The sequence below is a fragment of the Chenopodium album genome, chromosome 18 (assembly GCF_948465745.1).
Source record: "Chenopodium album chromosome 18, dcCheAlbu1.1, whole genome shotgun sequence".
NCBI lineage: Eukaryota > Viridiplantae > Streptophyta > Magnoliopsida > Caryophyllales > Amaranthaceae > Chenopodium > Chenopodium album.
In genome coordinates this window covers 39,007,093-39,022,481 of record NC_137851.1, presented here as the reverse complement: position 1 = coordinate 39,022,481, position 15,389 = coordinate 39,007,093, and the positions used below count along the sequence as shown (strand labels likewise).

The window sequence follows — 15,389 nt, the reverse complement described above, 5'->3', positions numbered from 1 at the left end:
TTGATGCTATAGAGAGATATATTCACATATTTACGAGACAAACTTGAATTTACCCAAAAAGTAATTTCAAATCGGGTTTGAGGCCTTGAGGGAAGTAACAAAAATAGTTGTACGCAAATTGCCAATACACCGTAAAACAGCCAAGATTTCTACAACTTCAAATTTTAGAGGGAAAATCTTAGAGTTTGATGCTAATGCTCGCAACTCAACAACTAAATCCTTCATGCTTTCTCCCAGATTCAATGGAGTTTTCAAGAAAACTTCTTCCTCCATTTCCTCTATTCTCTCTTCTCATCTCTTCACTTTCAGACCAATCTCTCTCCAAACTCATCCCAATTATCCTCCTTCATCTTCACCATCACCTCAATCTCTTGTCAGAAAAGTCTGTTTACAAGTCATTCAATCATACCACCAACCAACCCACCTCAGATTTTCACCTCCAAAGCTGAATCTTGACATTGATGCTGAGTCTCTGTCAAATGATCAGGTCATTACCATTGTTGCTTCGCTCGCCGACGAGGCGGGTTCGATGGTTGCGTTAGGATTTTTGGATTGGGCAATTGGGTATTCTAGATTTCGATATTTTATGCGTCTTTATATTGTTGCTGCATCTTGTTTGATTAGTAATGAGAATTTTGAGAAAGCCCATGAATTAATGGTTCATATGGTGAGGAATTTTGCTGAGATTGGGAGGTTTAATGACGCTGTTAGTATGGTTATTGAGATGCATAATCAGGGTTTGATTCCGAGTACTCGTACTTTGAATTGTATTCTAAAGATTGCTTGTGAAATTTGTTCGGTTGAGTATGCAGAGTACGTGTTCGATGAAATGTCTAAGAGAGAGGTGCGCCCGGATTGTTTTAGCTATGTCAACATGGTTGTAGGTTATTGTAGGATGAGGAACATTTATGAGGTGGATAAGTGGATGGGTAGAATGATCGAACGGAAGTTTGTTGTTGATAACGCGACGTGTACTTTGGTGATCAGTTTGTTTTGCTGTGTGGGTAATGTAAACAGGGCATTCTGGTTCTTTCATAGAATGATGGAGATGGGATTTACGCCGAATCTTATTAATTACACGTGTTTGGTTGATGGATTATGTAAGAAGGGTAATATTAAGCAAGCGTTTGAGTTGTTGGAGGAAATGGTTAGGAGAGGTTGGAAACCGAATGTCTATACACATACTATATTGATTGATGGACTTTGTAAGAAGGGATGGACAGAAAAGGCATTTAGGCTGTTCCTTAAGCTTGTTCGGAGTGAGAATTATAAGCCGAATGAGTGCACTTATACTGCTATGATCAATGGCTACTGCAAGGAGGGTAAATTGAATCGGGCTGAGATGTTACTCGGCCGAATGAAAGAACAAGGATTGGTACCCAATGTTGACACCTATACAACCCTCATTGATGGGTACTGTAAAGCAGGAAATTTTGAAAGAGCATATAGTTACATGGATATTATGAGGAAAGAAGAGTTGGCTCCTAATATTTATACCTACAATGCCATTATGAGTGGCCTCTGCAAGAAGGGAAGGTTTGAGGAAGCATTGGAACTGCTTGAGGAGGGTGTCGAATTAGGACTGCAAGCTGATAGAGTCACTTACACGATTCTCATGTCTGCTTCAGCAAAGCGCAATGATGCTAAAGAAGCCTCAGCATGGCTTTGTAAGATGACTAAAGCGGGCTTTAAACCTGATATATACACATGTAATATCCTGATTGCCTTGTTCTGTAGGCAGAAATCAATGGCGGATAGTGAGTGGTGGTTTGCAGAGGCTATCAAGCTTGGCCTTGTTCCAACTAAGGAAACCTACACTTCCATGATATGTGGATATTGCGGAGTGGGTAATATCAACTCAGCCATGAAGTTTTTCCACCAAATGAATGACCATCATTGTTTTCCAGATAGTTTTACTTATGGTGCTTTAATAAGTGGACTATGCAAAGACGGGAAACTTGAAGAAGCTCAGAAGCTATATGGAACCATGATTGACAAGGGACTGTCACCTTGTGAAGTTACTCGGCTTACTCTATGTTATGAGTATTGCAAAAACAATGATATAAACCATGCTTTTGTTGTCTTGGCACGGCTGGAGAAAAAGCTCTGGATACGGACAGTGAATACTTTGGTAAGGAAGCTTTGTAGTGATGGGAGAGTAGAGATAGCAGCATTGTTTTTTGAAAAGCTGTTGGATAAGCAGCAAAATGTTGATCGTGTTAGTGTAGCAGCATTTACGACTGCTTGTTATGAAAATGACAAGTACGAACTTGTTTCAGCTTTCTCTGAAAGGCTTTTACTGAAAGATTCTCCGAAAGATCAAAAAGAAATTAATGAAATTTGAAATTTCCTTTGTCGGGACTGATGAAAATATAATTCTCTGCATCAGATTAATGCTTTAGACTAAGGTCTGTTTGTTTGGCTGTTCAATTTCAAACTACCAGCATTTTATTGAACTGCCAAAACTGCGTACGATAATCAAATCTGAAGAGATTAGGTGCATTGGTGCAGAATTTAGCACATACTTAACAATTTATGATTAAAATCCAAGGGAATGATCCACTCCATATCATTGGCTTATAGACTAGTGATGGAATGACTAAGCCGCCAACAGACATCATGTGCATAATTTCAGGGCCTGTTCACAATTACAGCATAATATCACCACATGAAACTTTTGATGTTCAAAACCCTACAGGTTGAGCTGCTGGGAGGAGTGGTTCGTGGACAACTGAATGTTTAGAGTCGGACACATTTGGTAACGATTTATTGTTTAGATGTTGGTAGGTAGGTTTCATTCTCTGATGGTCTGTTATTGTCATGGCTGCATAATGAGCTTATGCTTTGGCTCTTAGTCCATGTCACAATGGTATAGCTTTGGATGGTCTTTCAACACCGTACTCCCCAACTCAAAGACCATGACACATTTACCCTTGTAAACTTATAGCATTTATTTGTTAGCACATATTTAAGGAATAAAATGGAAACAAGATACATTAACATAGATATCGGCATACAACTTTTCTGGTAAAACTTCACACATTTATTTATTAATTTTTTTAAAAAAAACATTGATCTTGTTTGACAACTTGAAATTACCATTGGCTGTTTGTACTAGTTGTTTAAATTCAAAATTGAGCAACTAAATAAAATGAATTATTATGATGTTGATCCGTTTTCATATTTAATGATCACAACTCAAATAATTTACGGGAAAATTTGCAAATTACAGTCATTTAAAACTTGTATTTTGCAAATTGCAACCATTTAAAAAAAAATTGCAAATTGCAGCCCAAAAGTTGTTATAAATTGTAAATTGCAGTCTAATTCAATTTTTTCATCGGTTTGCGTGTAAAAAAATGTTCATTTAAGGTTTTAGAGGCCATTTCAGTTTTAAGGGTCCGAAATGAGCTCGAAATTGGCAAAAAAATAACGTAAGTGCCTTGTTTTGCGTAACAAAATGTATCGATTTGTGGACAACTATTTTTTCCTTGTAAGAACGAGGCATTTACTTAATTTTTTTGCCAATTTCGAGTTCAATTTGGATCCTTTAAAACTAAAATGGCCGCTAAAACCTTAACCGAACATTTTTCGATACGCAAACCAATAATAAAAATTAAATTGGGTTGCAATTTACAATTTATAACAACTTTGGACTGGAATTTGCAATTTTTTTTTAAATGGCTGCAGTTTACAAAATATAAGTTTTAAATAGGTGCAATTTGCAAATTTTCCTAACTTACTTTGAACAATTGCATTGTCGAGGCCGAATCAATGTATTGTGTGATATTCCCATGAAAAAAACCACCAAAGAAAATTAAAAATGATGCAACGCCAACAAAGATAGAAAGGATAATTGTCAAAGAAGAGTTCATTAACTAAATTCCACTTTGTATATTCATTTCATGAATATGTTGGAAAAAACATACAAGGTTCAAAGTTACATTTTGCAACAGCAAAAAATGACTACTCCCTAACGGTGTGTTTGGATTGAAGGAAATGGAGGGAAAGGAAGGGAAGGAAAATGGAGAGATGGAATATCTTTCATTTGGATAACAAATAAGGAAGGAAGGGAATTGGAGGGGAGAGAAATAGAGGGATTAAATTGTTGGAAATTGAACCCTCCAACAATGGAGAGATTTGGAAGGAAAATTCAACATTCTTCCCTCCCCTCCTCTTCTCCTCCCTCCCCTTCTTTTCCTTTCTCCTTTTTTATCCAAACACAGTGTAAATGTGGTCATGAGGAGGGGGGACTAAAAGCTCTTTCAACTCGTCAAGAAGATTCATTCTCAAGCATTACAAACGCTTGGATAAGACTTTGTGCAGCATGAGTTTGTTCAGGAGTTCCAGAAATGATGATGACAGTTTCAGGAGCACCTGGTTTGGGATCTGTGATTGTAATCTTTGCATCAGAAATCTGCACCGGAAAATGTGGCAATAAGGGTCACGATGAAGCAATAAAAACATATACGCGCATTTCTAAGAAAAATTCTCACTTAACCAAAAGCAGCTTTCAAGAAGTACAAGCAAGCAACAAAAAGAAATATTAGCCTAGCAGCATCAATAAACTATTGAAATAGGAACACGATAGTAATCCCTAGTAAGAATCCTCTCGCACTGAAGAAATAGTTTCCTTGCCCAACTCCCCTTGGTATATATACCCCTTCGTTTCACCTTTAACCACCACCACAACTGTCAATATTTCCCCCTTTAATCACCTAATTACCAACAATGCTTGCTTGTTCCACTGCTTTCACTCCCACCATCTCCAGTGTTGCGATGCTTTCACTTTTCATTCTTTTTCTCTCATTCTGTGCCAGAGCTGCAGAGTTTTCTTATCCTTTGTATCTCCCTTCCCTCCAAAACTTGTATCCCTAAGGCTACACTCAACAATGTTAAATTTTACATAACAGCAGCACCTTAGAAAATTCTGTTGTGTAAAATTTATAGATAAAAGTTAGATGAACAAGTCCACTGAACTTCCCTTGAAGCCATCAGCAACCAAAAACGACGAATTTTTCCCATACTTCAAAGTTCATGTGATTAGCATACAAAGAATCCTCATTACTTGGGACTTATTATGCTAACCCAGAAAGTCAAAATAGAATTTTAGTCATATCAATCTTTATGAATTTTGTATAACCTAGAGAAAACGATAGTGAGGAGAGAAAAATAACCATAACACTCTACTGAATAGGTATTATGAAAGCTGAGAATGCTAAATCATGACATGCTCAGAGAGATGGAAATGTCAGCAGAAATAGAATAACCAAGCAACTCTGATGTATACATAAGCTGCAGAATTCTTCTCAACCAGCAGATATTGAAAAATGGGAATGTTAATGTAATCAAAGGGCACAACAAATTATAAAAAGAAAGCTGTTGCTCTCAGTCTCAGCATGCGAACAGCTTACTTTTTTGATAAGAAAAAATTGTATATTAATAAGCTGAACTCAAGTGCTTGAAAAAATAATAAGACAAGTTGTTCTCTTAACAGAATCAAAGTAAGACATTAAACCGGTTTCTTTGAACCATCCTAATCCCAGCCGCCTTAGCCCATAATGAAGCTATATTAGTGACTTTGTACCATCACAATTGAGACAACAGAGACTGCTAAAAAGACCCTTGAATTTTGCTCCAAACAAACACACACAAAAACACCCCACATGCTTGCTGTAAAGCATTTCGTCACAACAGCTTACCGCATGGGCAGATAAATAAAAACACATAGAGTTCACACTCCCTCCGTCCCATAATATAGTTATCGTTTGTAAAATTTCACGAGAATTAAGAAATGAAGGATAAAGTACATGAAAAAGGTAGAAAAGTACAAGACATGTGAGTTGGACACAAATAATAAATACATAAAAAAAAAAAAAAAAAAAAAAAAAAAAAAAAAAATTAATTAATTAATAAAAGGAAAATATTACAACAATAATTCCACCTTTAGGCTGTCTTCTCAAAATAGTCGCAACTTTAAAAATTCTGAAATGAATCCCAACTTTTACGGGTGTCTTCTTAAAATGGGCTTTAACCGGTTGATAACTGGAGTAACAAGTGAGCATGACACGTGATTTATTTTGATTGGTTTAATCATTTTTTTTTTTTTTTTTGAAAAATTCTGAAATATAATCCCTCTCTCTTCTGCACGGACTTTTCTCTCTCCTCCCCTCCCTCCAAAGCCCTGCTACCTTATTCTCTCTCCTCCTCCTTTCCAAATTCCTCCCACCCTTATCTTAATCAAAAGGCCAATAGAGAAGATCAAAGTGGAGAAAGAAGCATGGATAATTAATTTCTAAGTGAAAATATTTTTCTAACGGAATTTCTCTGCAATTTCTTATGCACTATCCTAAAAATATACTTTTTTTTCCTTGACAATCAAGCAGCAAGAATACGTAATCCAATTTTTTTTTTTTTTTTTCCTATTTGAGTTTTTGAATTAAACAATGTTTTTTTTTTTTCCCTCGTTATTGTAATTCTAAGGGACTAAAATTTAATTTGATAATTATGATAAATTGTTAAAGTTTCGACAATTGAAACCTAAATTCTCAACCAGTTGTTTTCTTCACTCCCTTCGGTTTGTTCTCCAATATCGAAAATTGATGACGTAACATCATGCAAAACCAAGAAACCTTTATTGGATCTCTTCGATTTGGCGAAGAAAGTGATAATGAGGTGGTTAAAAGAAGTATCAATGACCAAGCTTTGAGATTTGGCTTCACTAAGGAGTTAAATTGGTGGGATATAGAGAGAGATTTGAGAAAAGAGTGATGAAAACTGGAGTGTGAAAATGGGTTGCTAAGAGAGATGGGTGGCAGAGAAGATGAGGGTCAATGACTCCGGCAACGAGTGAAGGATTGTTCAAGTGATTGAGTCCATTATCTTGTGGGTCCTCAGTAGTTGGAAGCTAAGATCACGGTTCGGCTAATGAGGCTTGCCGCTTCTGTCATTGCATCAGATATTCGAGACAGGGGTGGGACTGTGGGAGGCTGGATGAATTATTTTTAAAAAAATACCTGTTATTTAAGTTGTAGGTAAATTAGACCATTTTACAAAGATACCTATAAAAGTTGAGATTATTCCCAGTTGGGACCATTTTAAGAAGATAGCTTAAAGGTGGGATTATTGTTGTAAATTTTTCACATAAAAGTAGGTGAGGGCACAAATAATAAGAAATGTGAGGATTTTTTCGGTAGTGCAATGAATAAAGACAAAAATAATACAGGTATTTTAGATATTTCAGTGTCTAAAAAGGAAAGGAAAACAACCAGTAACAAAATTTTGGGACACCCAAAAAGATAACCATAGTATATTATGGGACGGAGAGAGTACCACTTTACCTAGTTCATTCTCTTGTATACCACATTTTCTAATTTATCAGCACATTAAAATCAACTTATGTATTATACTTCCTCCGGTTTTATTTACTTGGAACACACCATTTTGGCACACATTTTAAGCAACATAATAGGTAAATGGAAAAATTACAACCAATAAGAAGAAAGTGTTAATTTTTTATGGTTTGAATCTTAAGCTTTATTTGCCCATTTACCTTTTTTAAATAACTTCCCCAAATAGCGTGCCAAGAAGGTATGTTGCAAGGGAAAAAAAAAAACAGAAAAAATACTAATTATGATGCATACAGCTACAACTATTTGAAAGTACAACTCAAAAGTCTAACACAACTGATGACTGATAACCTATGTTACTCGGACTTGGGTACCCATGTCCGACACGGGTATGTGTCCAAGTGTCCGACTCGGCTACTTTGTGGAAAAATTTTATGATTTTGAACTAAAATGAAGTGTCCGAGTGTCATACCCATGTCCGAGTGTCGAGGGTCCGACACGGGTACTTGAGGTAAAACAAAGAGTCCGAGTAACATAGCTGATAACAAGTTACATTGCTCTCAGCCAACAACGGAATATGCAGCATGATGATATGTCAAAAATGTACCTGTCGAATTTGTCTCAAGCATCCACCATCCTCTCTGTATATTATAGGTACAAGAGAACTAGGAACAACTACATCCACAGTCGTATTTGTGATTACAGGCTGTGGGCTTCCCCTTTACATAACAAAAGATAGACAATGCAGATACATAAGCAAATTATTTCAAGACTTGATGCAAAAAACAGCAACTAACACTTTGTCTAAGAACATACCCTCCAAATCCAGACATCCGCCTTTGAGGGGGACCACCATGCTCCAACAAGCCCATAGGCCCACCATCAATTAAATTCTACAAGCCAATGGGAGAGACCAGTCAATAATCAAATTCCAGAATGGCAATAAGATAAGCCACAATGACAGATATAATTCATAGTGCTCATTGGGTTGCCAAGAAAAATTTAAGTCCTAAAGGAAGTTGACTGGGGGGGGGGGGGGGGGGGGGGGGGTTAATTTAATTCCATGTTTTGCGGGAAGAACAAACTCCCACAAATTTCCCCTTCATTTTTATTTTCGAGTCAATCAAACAACTGCAACGATACTCACATATTTCACTTCCTTCCTTTTATGTTGCCAGCCAAACAAGCACATAGTTTACTCTAACATACTGGGTATCTATCAAATAATAAATTTAACAAATACAAGAAGGGAAGGGGGAAGAAGTACCTGTGGATGCCACGATCTTTCAGAGATATAAGGACCTCCATGTCGGTGAATATCATGCATAAATGGTGGATGTTCATTATGAGGATGAAATCCACCATGCAAAGGAGGCAAACCAATATAATCAGTGTTTCTAAATGAAGGGCCGTGTTTTGGAAACATTCCTGGAGGAGAGACTTCTCGTCGTCCCATAAATGAAGGAAAAGGGGGTGCTCGATCTGAAAATGCAAGATTTGAAGGATGGTTGATGGAAGGAAATGCATCACGGAAGAAATGATGTTGAAGTCTTGTGGTTATCTGCAAAAGTGCTTCTTGAACTACTTCTAATTCTCCATTAATCTGGTCAAACAAAATCCACAGAGGGGAATGTATAAACACTAAAATTATGCATGCTATATAGGGTTTTATAAAAAAAATTAAGTATATAAAATCTACTGCAAAGAGTGCATACCCTTGTAACATAAAGTTATATCATTTTACAGAACATGTACATGACAAATTAATATAGAGTATAGACAATTAAGGCCCCTGAAAAAGATAAAATTTAACAGAAAAGTTTCAGAACAGTCCAAAAAAGTGTCAATTTTGCATATCTAAAGCAAACAGTTATTTGCGGGTTTTTTGGTCTGGTATTTGCGGGTCAGACACTTTGAGAGTGAGGGGAGAAGGGTAAGGGATCCCCACCCTCAAAGTGCCTCTTAGTGGGGATTGTACCCCAACCTCAAGGTTGGAAGGTACAATCTTTTCCACTAGACCAAGCTTAGCTTGGTATCTAAAGCAAACAGTTATGCTTATATAAACACAAATTATTGAATTAAAATAAATACCTGTACAACTTCTTCATTCTCAGATGCACTCTTAGGGATCTGATCTTTCCCCAAGATACGAATATAAGCCCCTGTAACCTTACGCATCTCACCAATGATTGAGCCACCTTTACCTAGAAGGCAGCCAATTTGATTGGAGGGAACAAGAAGTTTTGCCATTACACTCTTCTCCTTGCTATCAGGTATAGCTTTGGCAACACGATTTAGCACACGAAGAACTGCATCCTGAACAGCAGATATCCTATCGTCTGGATGCTGCAGAAGTTAGGCAACAGGTATTAGTTGCCTCATATAGGAAGTATATGATTCAAAGAAATAACAGTGATGTTGTCATAATAAGCACAAATTAGGTGATGATATGCAAAAACAATACCGCTGGGCCAGATACAAGTATCATGCGTTCCTCTGCATCTGAAGCACCTTCAAGAACTTTAATCTCACACCCTGTTTCATGCTGGAGAGTCTTAATTACAGCTCCACCCTTTCCAATCACACCACCTACCCTCTCACCAGGGCATAGTAATCGAAAGGTTACAATCTCAGGAGCATCCATTCTACCAGGCATAAAGTTTTCATGGAATTTGGGAAACAATGGGGGGCCACCTGAATGAAAATCAGCACCATCACGAAATCCACCACCCAATGCCCCATGAGAAGGAAGCAACCGATGGGAATGGGATTCAGGCCTTGGAACATGATTACTGTGTGGTTGAGATGTCGGTTTAAAGGAATCAGAAGGAGAAGAACCATTATCATGAGATGCATTTTCCAGAATCTGATCCGAAGCATTTCTGAGTGCTTTCTTGACAGCATCAGCCAGTCCTGTGATCTGCGAATAGAATGTGACCACATAAGGCAATTTAATTCAATGTGCAATTATAATGAGAGAAAAAGAGGCAAATATAGTTCTACTACACAAGAACACCCAAGTTAAACATTTACATCACAGCTGTAATATATCATTTATTTGTCACATTTATATTTCCGTTGCAAGAGATTCAAGCAAGATAAATGGAAGGATACTAATAGATTCAAGGTGACACAATATGTAAATAATAAAATAAAACTCTTCAAAATGTGCTTTATCAGACCTATTGTTTTCAGATAAAAATAAATGGAAGAGCTTAGAAAGGAAATCTTGTACAAAAATTCTCACAATTGACCAAGAAAGGGTGAGGTTTAACAAAAAGTGCATCTTCATATAGCAACACTATAAGCATGCCTATTATTAAAGCACATCATACTTACAATGGAACACTGTAACCAATTTGCATATGAAATAAAAATCAAGTACAGTGCCAGCCCTGCTAGGGATGAAGAGTAATTTAACAATTAAAAAATGGCAAGGATGTGGACATAAGAGATAATTAATAACTCAGATGCTGGAACAATATGGTCTGGTAACAAAAATCCACTGACAACGCCCAAAATTAAACAATCTTGTAATTCAAAAGAGTAAAATCACAAATCACCTGAACTACTTCATCAGCAGAAGAGGCACATTGAGGGAGTTTGTCCCTGGGAAGAACTCGAATCTGAGCACCACTTTCAGCAGACATTTGCTTAATGATAGAGCCACCCATTCCTAAAAGGCATCCCACCTGACTGGAAAGCACAAGTAACCTCAGAGTGAATGTACCAGATCCATTGCTTTCTTCATTAGTGTCTTCTGTTTCCCACTCCCCTTCAAAAAAAAATTCAAACACAAGTAACAAAGCATTCTGCACAGATGAAGTTCCCTTCTTGGACAACAGGTCATCAACATTTGTAGGAGTTTCCTTGTCAGCATCATTTACATTGTGATCGTCAGAACTGCCTTGCTCTTTGGATGACTTAGAGTCCTCATTGTCGATCTTTTTATGTTGGTTGCTACTCTCATCTTCCTTATCAAGACCCATTATAAAGATTACCCTCTCATCACATCCAGGAACAGGGTCATCAATTCTGACCTTAGCACCAGTTTCTTGGCGTATTTGTGATAAGATATTGCTCTTCTTTTCAATTACGCTTTCAATTCTAGAAGATGGGCAAAGAACACGGAGAATGGCACCTCCAGATAAGGTCTTCCTGGGCTGTTTTGGTGAATTAAGACTTGCCGACTTTTGGAACTTTTTTCCATTTGAGTTCTCATGGTTTCGACTATGTTGTCTCTTTGCAGGTGTTAAAGAAAGAGACATGTTGAGACTATTGGCCAAAAGTCAGCACTAATCTGCATGGAATGCAGCAAATATAAAAATTCCTACGGAGGTGAATCAACTTACAAGAATGAGCTTTGGTAGCAACTTAAACTATTAGGTACAATTTAAGCCTTGTTATGCACCAGTAGTTAGATAGAGATAAAAGAAACTGAATAGCTTTAGCCTATAGCAGGCTAGCAGCTAGCGAATAGCATGTCTGTTAACAAGGTAAATTTGACTAACTAACAGCTTAAAAGGTGTTTGGTAAGTCAAATATAGGCATGGTTTGTGTGGATAATTCATTGCATTCTATACTAGCATATTTGACCATGAGGTGTATGCCTATAAAAATACAAATGGGATCGAACTATTTCATAATAATTCTTGAAAGGAGCAATTTGTTGAATTTAACGAGTCCATGTTTTCAATTGTGAGTGCAAAATTGAAAAAGATGTCCACAACAAAGAGAATGAGAAATTACAAAAGGGGGACAAGAAATCAAGAAGTCTAATACTCCACATGACCGAAAAAGGAAAAAAAAAAAATTCCAATCTTAAATTTCAATAGAGAAAAAGGCGTGCACCTAAATAGAAGCTAAAAATACCGCTCGATCCCATGAAGAAACCAAAGAAGCCTTTGAACCAGAGTACCCCTAATCACCCAAAAAGCAAAACCTTTTTGCCCCCCCCCCCCCCCCCCCCCCCCAAAAAAAAAAAAAAAAATTCAAATGTAAATTACCAATAACCAATAGTGGGACAAACCACTAATTTCCTACCCAACTAAGTAGTTTATGCAACAGAATTGTTGCTGTAGGACAATACAATAACAAATATTCTTTAACTCTTCATCATAAAAAGCACAAAATATGAGAAAAGGCCTTGATTGGTCTTTGAATAAATGCAAATCAATGAAATACCTGCTATAGAACAAGTCCTTCCAAATTTCAAGTAGAATAAGGAAAGTTTGAGAACAATGATTTTTTCTTTTTTTTTCATAGGTGATGATTAAAGAAAGGCCAACTAAAGGACTCCAATCTAGCCACACTCTCCTATCATGATTCCTCGAAATCCCTTTGATTTTATGCATGAAACTGTTATATTTAAATTAAGAATAATTAGATCGGCTAAATGAGGAATTAAGAATAGAAAAGCGTGCTAACCCACCATCTTTTCCTAGGACTTGTGATACAACTAAAATTCTTCATAGCATTAACTTCCAATGCCTCCTTCTCCACCCCCCCCCCCCACCCCACCCCACGGTCTTCCCCGCCTAAAATTACACGCACACATATACACCTTGACAAGCAATTATTTACAGCTCATTCAATATTTTATGGTTTAAACAAAAGACACAAGCTTGCTTTACCATTATAATCCAAAAAGCCGCTTAAGAGTTCAACTGTTCATAACTTCATGTATCTCAATATTTTATCTAACACTCATCCTACTTTTGCCTCCCTTTTCCTTTCTTCCCCCATTTACTCCCATTTTACCTATTATAGCATTCCTACTTGGCTACTTCAACACATCAACATTACTCCAATGCCTCGAAAAAGCACCTGCCCGGGGCAGCAGTTGGTTAAGAGGGGTCTAATGTATCAAGATTCAACCTTGAAATATCAAATGTGTTTTTTTCAATTGACCCTTGATTCGAAACACAAAGTCTGCTACTTGTTCTCCCAATTTCTATATTAAACTACAACAATACACTAATTTTAATTGAATTCTAAAACCCATGAAAGATAACACCCATACTAAAATGCTATAAAGTTATATATAAACATATTCAAGCATATGAAAATGCATAAACCCAGAAAGATCGTATGGTGAAATAATAATGAAATTTTGGAGAAAGAACCCTAAAAAAACCAAATTCATAAAGATTTAATTAAATTGACAAAACCCTAATTAAAGAGAAGCAAAGAGATCAGGTTACCTCGTAGAAGAGCAGCAAATTTTATTGTGAATTACCTTGTTATTCTGTATTGGTGTTTATTTTCTGTGTTCTAATTTCTTAAAGCTCAGTAGTTTAAGAAAATTAGAGAAAATGATGTTCCAGGTTCACAAATGGATCGCACAGCGCGCTCTGTTTTACTTGTCCATCTAGAATACTAGATGAATCCGTGCGATGACGCTTTGTTTGAATTTTTTAAAATAATTTATATATATATATATATATATATATATATATATATATATATATATTTATTTATGTGCTAAACTTTTTTATATATTTAGATAAACATAATATTAAAAAATAATATTTTATATTTAATTAATTTAAATTAGAAAATCTCATTCGTATTTAATTAGCTACCACTAAAATTTATTATCTTATATGGCGCGATGAAAAAATTAAATCTTATATGATTCTCTAAAAACTCGAGAAAAAACTCCCTATAATTATTTTTCCCATTTTATAATTATTTTTTTATTTTTATTAAGACCCTTTTTATTGCAGCATTTTTTTGGTATGGCCAGATCATGCAGCAAGCTGACATACATTAAATACTAAACGGATAATTCCTGATCGATCGAATAACTTCAAACCAAGTAACCTCTGACCGACAAAGTAACCCCTGATCGGGTAACCCTTGATCGAATAATCCCTGACCAACCAAATGACCCATGACCAAATAAACCCTGACCGAGTAACCCCAAGCCCCGACCACACCGTATGGCCAACCAGATATGAAAATTTGTGCTTTTTTAATCTTACCCTTTGATTGTTACAGATGTGTTGGACTTTTTTTCACTATGCTTACATTAAACTTTGACTATAAATTTTTATTAACATAGTAACATCATATATATTTATCATAAAATATGTTATTATATAGGTATAGATATTAAGTTTCAAAATACTAAATTTTCAATAATATTTGCTTATGTATAAATAAGGTCAAACTAGTGCATTGACATGTGTACAAAGTTTGATTGTATTAGTTATTTTGGGACAAAGTTTGCCATTAAATATATATTTTTGAAACAATAATAACTTTTATTTATTTTTTATTAATAATAATTTTAACCAATTCATCTTTAAAACAAAACGTTTTGTGTGAGACTGGACTCACGTGAGGCCGGACTCATAATCTAAAAGGCGCGGGTCTGATAAACTCGACCAAAGCCCGCGCGCCATTTTATAAAATGTCTGAATTTTTTTCATTTTCATCATTTTCCTCAAATTTCGAGCGCCGTCATTTACTCGAAATTTGAACGCCTTCATTTCCTCAAATTTCGAACGCCTTCTTTTCCTCAAATTTCAGAGCATTCAAATCTTCAAATTTCACAGAATTCAAATCACAAAAATGGAGAATCAAACAACAGAATGATAATTGAAGGAGAATCTAATTCACCTATAGAATCAATTTCGAGCTCAATTACTGCTGAAAAAGGTACAATTTAGTTCATAATTTCATATCGTATTTATTTTCAGATCATATTTAATTAAAGATCATATTGAATTTGTACAATCAATTTCGAGTTTTTAAATTTTTGTAAAGCATTAATTCAATTTTGCATGCGATTTAAATTTGTATACAATCAATTTCAACTTAAATTTGCATGCAAGGCTAATTTAATCACAGATCGTATTTAATTTCGAGTTAATTTCGACTTATAATTTGCAAGCAAGGCTAATTTAATTTTATATCGTTATTAATTTCGACTTATAATTTGCAAGCAAGACTAATTTAATTTCATATCGTAGTTAACTTCGACTTATAATTTGCATGCAAGGCTAATTTAATTTCAGATCGTATTTAATTTCG

The 15,389-nt window shown here is 35.8% G+C and overlaps 2 protein-coding genes across 3 annotated transcripts; one reads left to right on the top strand and one right to left on the bottom strand.

The window, feature by feature from the left end:
• The first annotated feature begins 206 nt into the window (after positions 1 to 206).
• On the top strand, positions 207 to 2,646 carry LOC145590860 (uncharacterized). The gene has a single exon (XM_081647248.1). It carries the CDS (start codon positions 224 to 226, stop codon positions 2,342 to 2,344), a length of 2,121 nt encoding a protein of 706 aa, XP_081503374.1. The 5' UTR covers positions 207 to 223; the 3' UTR covers positions 2,345 to 2,646.
• Positions 2,647 to 3,844: 1,198 nt separating this feature from the next.
• On the bottom strand, positions 3,845 to 13,743 carry LOC145590858 (RNA-binding KH domain-containing protein RCF3-like). 2 transcript variants are annotated; one of them, XM_081647246.1, is made up of 8 exons: positions 13,553 to 13,743; positions 10,913 to 11,649; positions 9,814 to 10,269; positions 9,441 to 9,695; positions 8,617 to 8,952; positions 8,166 to 8,242; positions 7,957 to 8,068; positions 3,845 to 4,417 (listed from the first exon to the last, which is right to left on the bottom strand). In XM_081647246.1, the coding sequence occupies exons 2-8, from the start codon at positions 11,615 to 11,617 to the stop codon at positions 4,274 to 4,276; spliced, it is 2,085 nt and encodes a 694-aa protein (XP_081503372.1). In that variant the 5' UTR covers positions 11,618 to 11,649; positions 13,553 to 13,743; the 3' UTR covers positions 3,845 to 4,273. The 2 variants fall into 2 exon arrangements, with proteins under 2 accessions (XP_081503372.1, XP_081503373.1); XM_081647247.1 differs by having other exon boundaries at positions 13,588 to 13,743.
• Between the last annotated feature and the right edge of the window lie 1,646 nt (positions 13,744 to 15,389).

Excerpts from the sequence above, each read along its gene's own strand:
- LOC145590858 (XM_081647246.1), bottom strand. The coding sequence starts at position 11,617 with ATGTCTCTTTCTTTAACACCTGCAAAGAGACAACATAGTCGAAACCAT. Across the intron at positions 10,270-10,912 it reads CTGCTGATGAAGTAGTTCAG|ATCACAGGACTGGCTGATGC; the intron begins GTGATTTGTGAT and ends TTCTATTCGCAG. Across the intron at positions 4,418-7,956 it reads GCTTGAGACAAATTCGACAG|ATTTCTGATGCAAAGATTAC; the intron begins GTACATTTTTGA and ends TTTCCGGTGCAG.
- LOC145590860 (XM_081647248.1), top strand. The coding sequence starts at position 224 with ATGCTTTCTCCCAGATTCAATGGAGTTTTCAAGAAAACTTCTTCCTCC.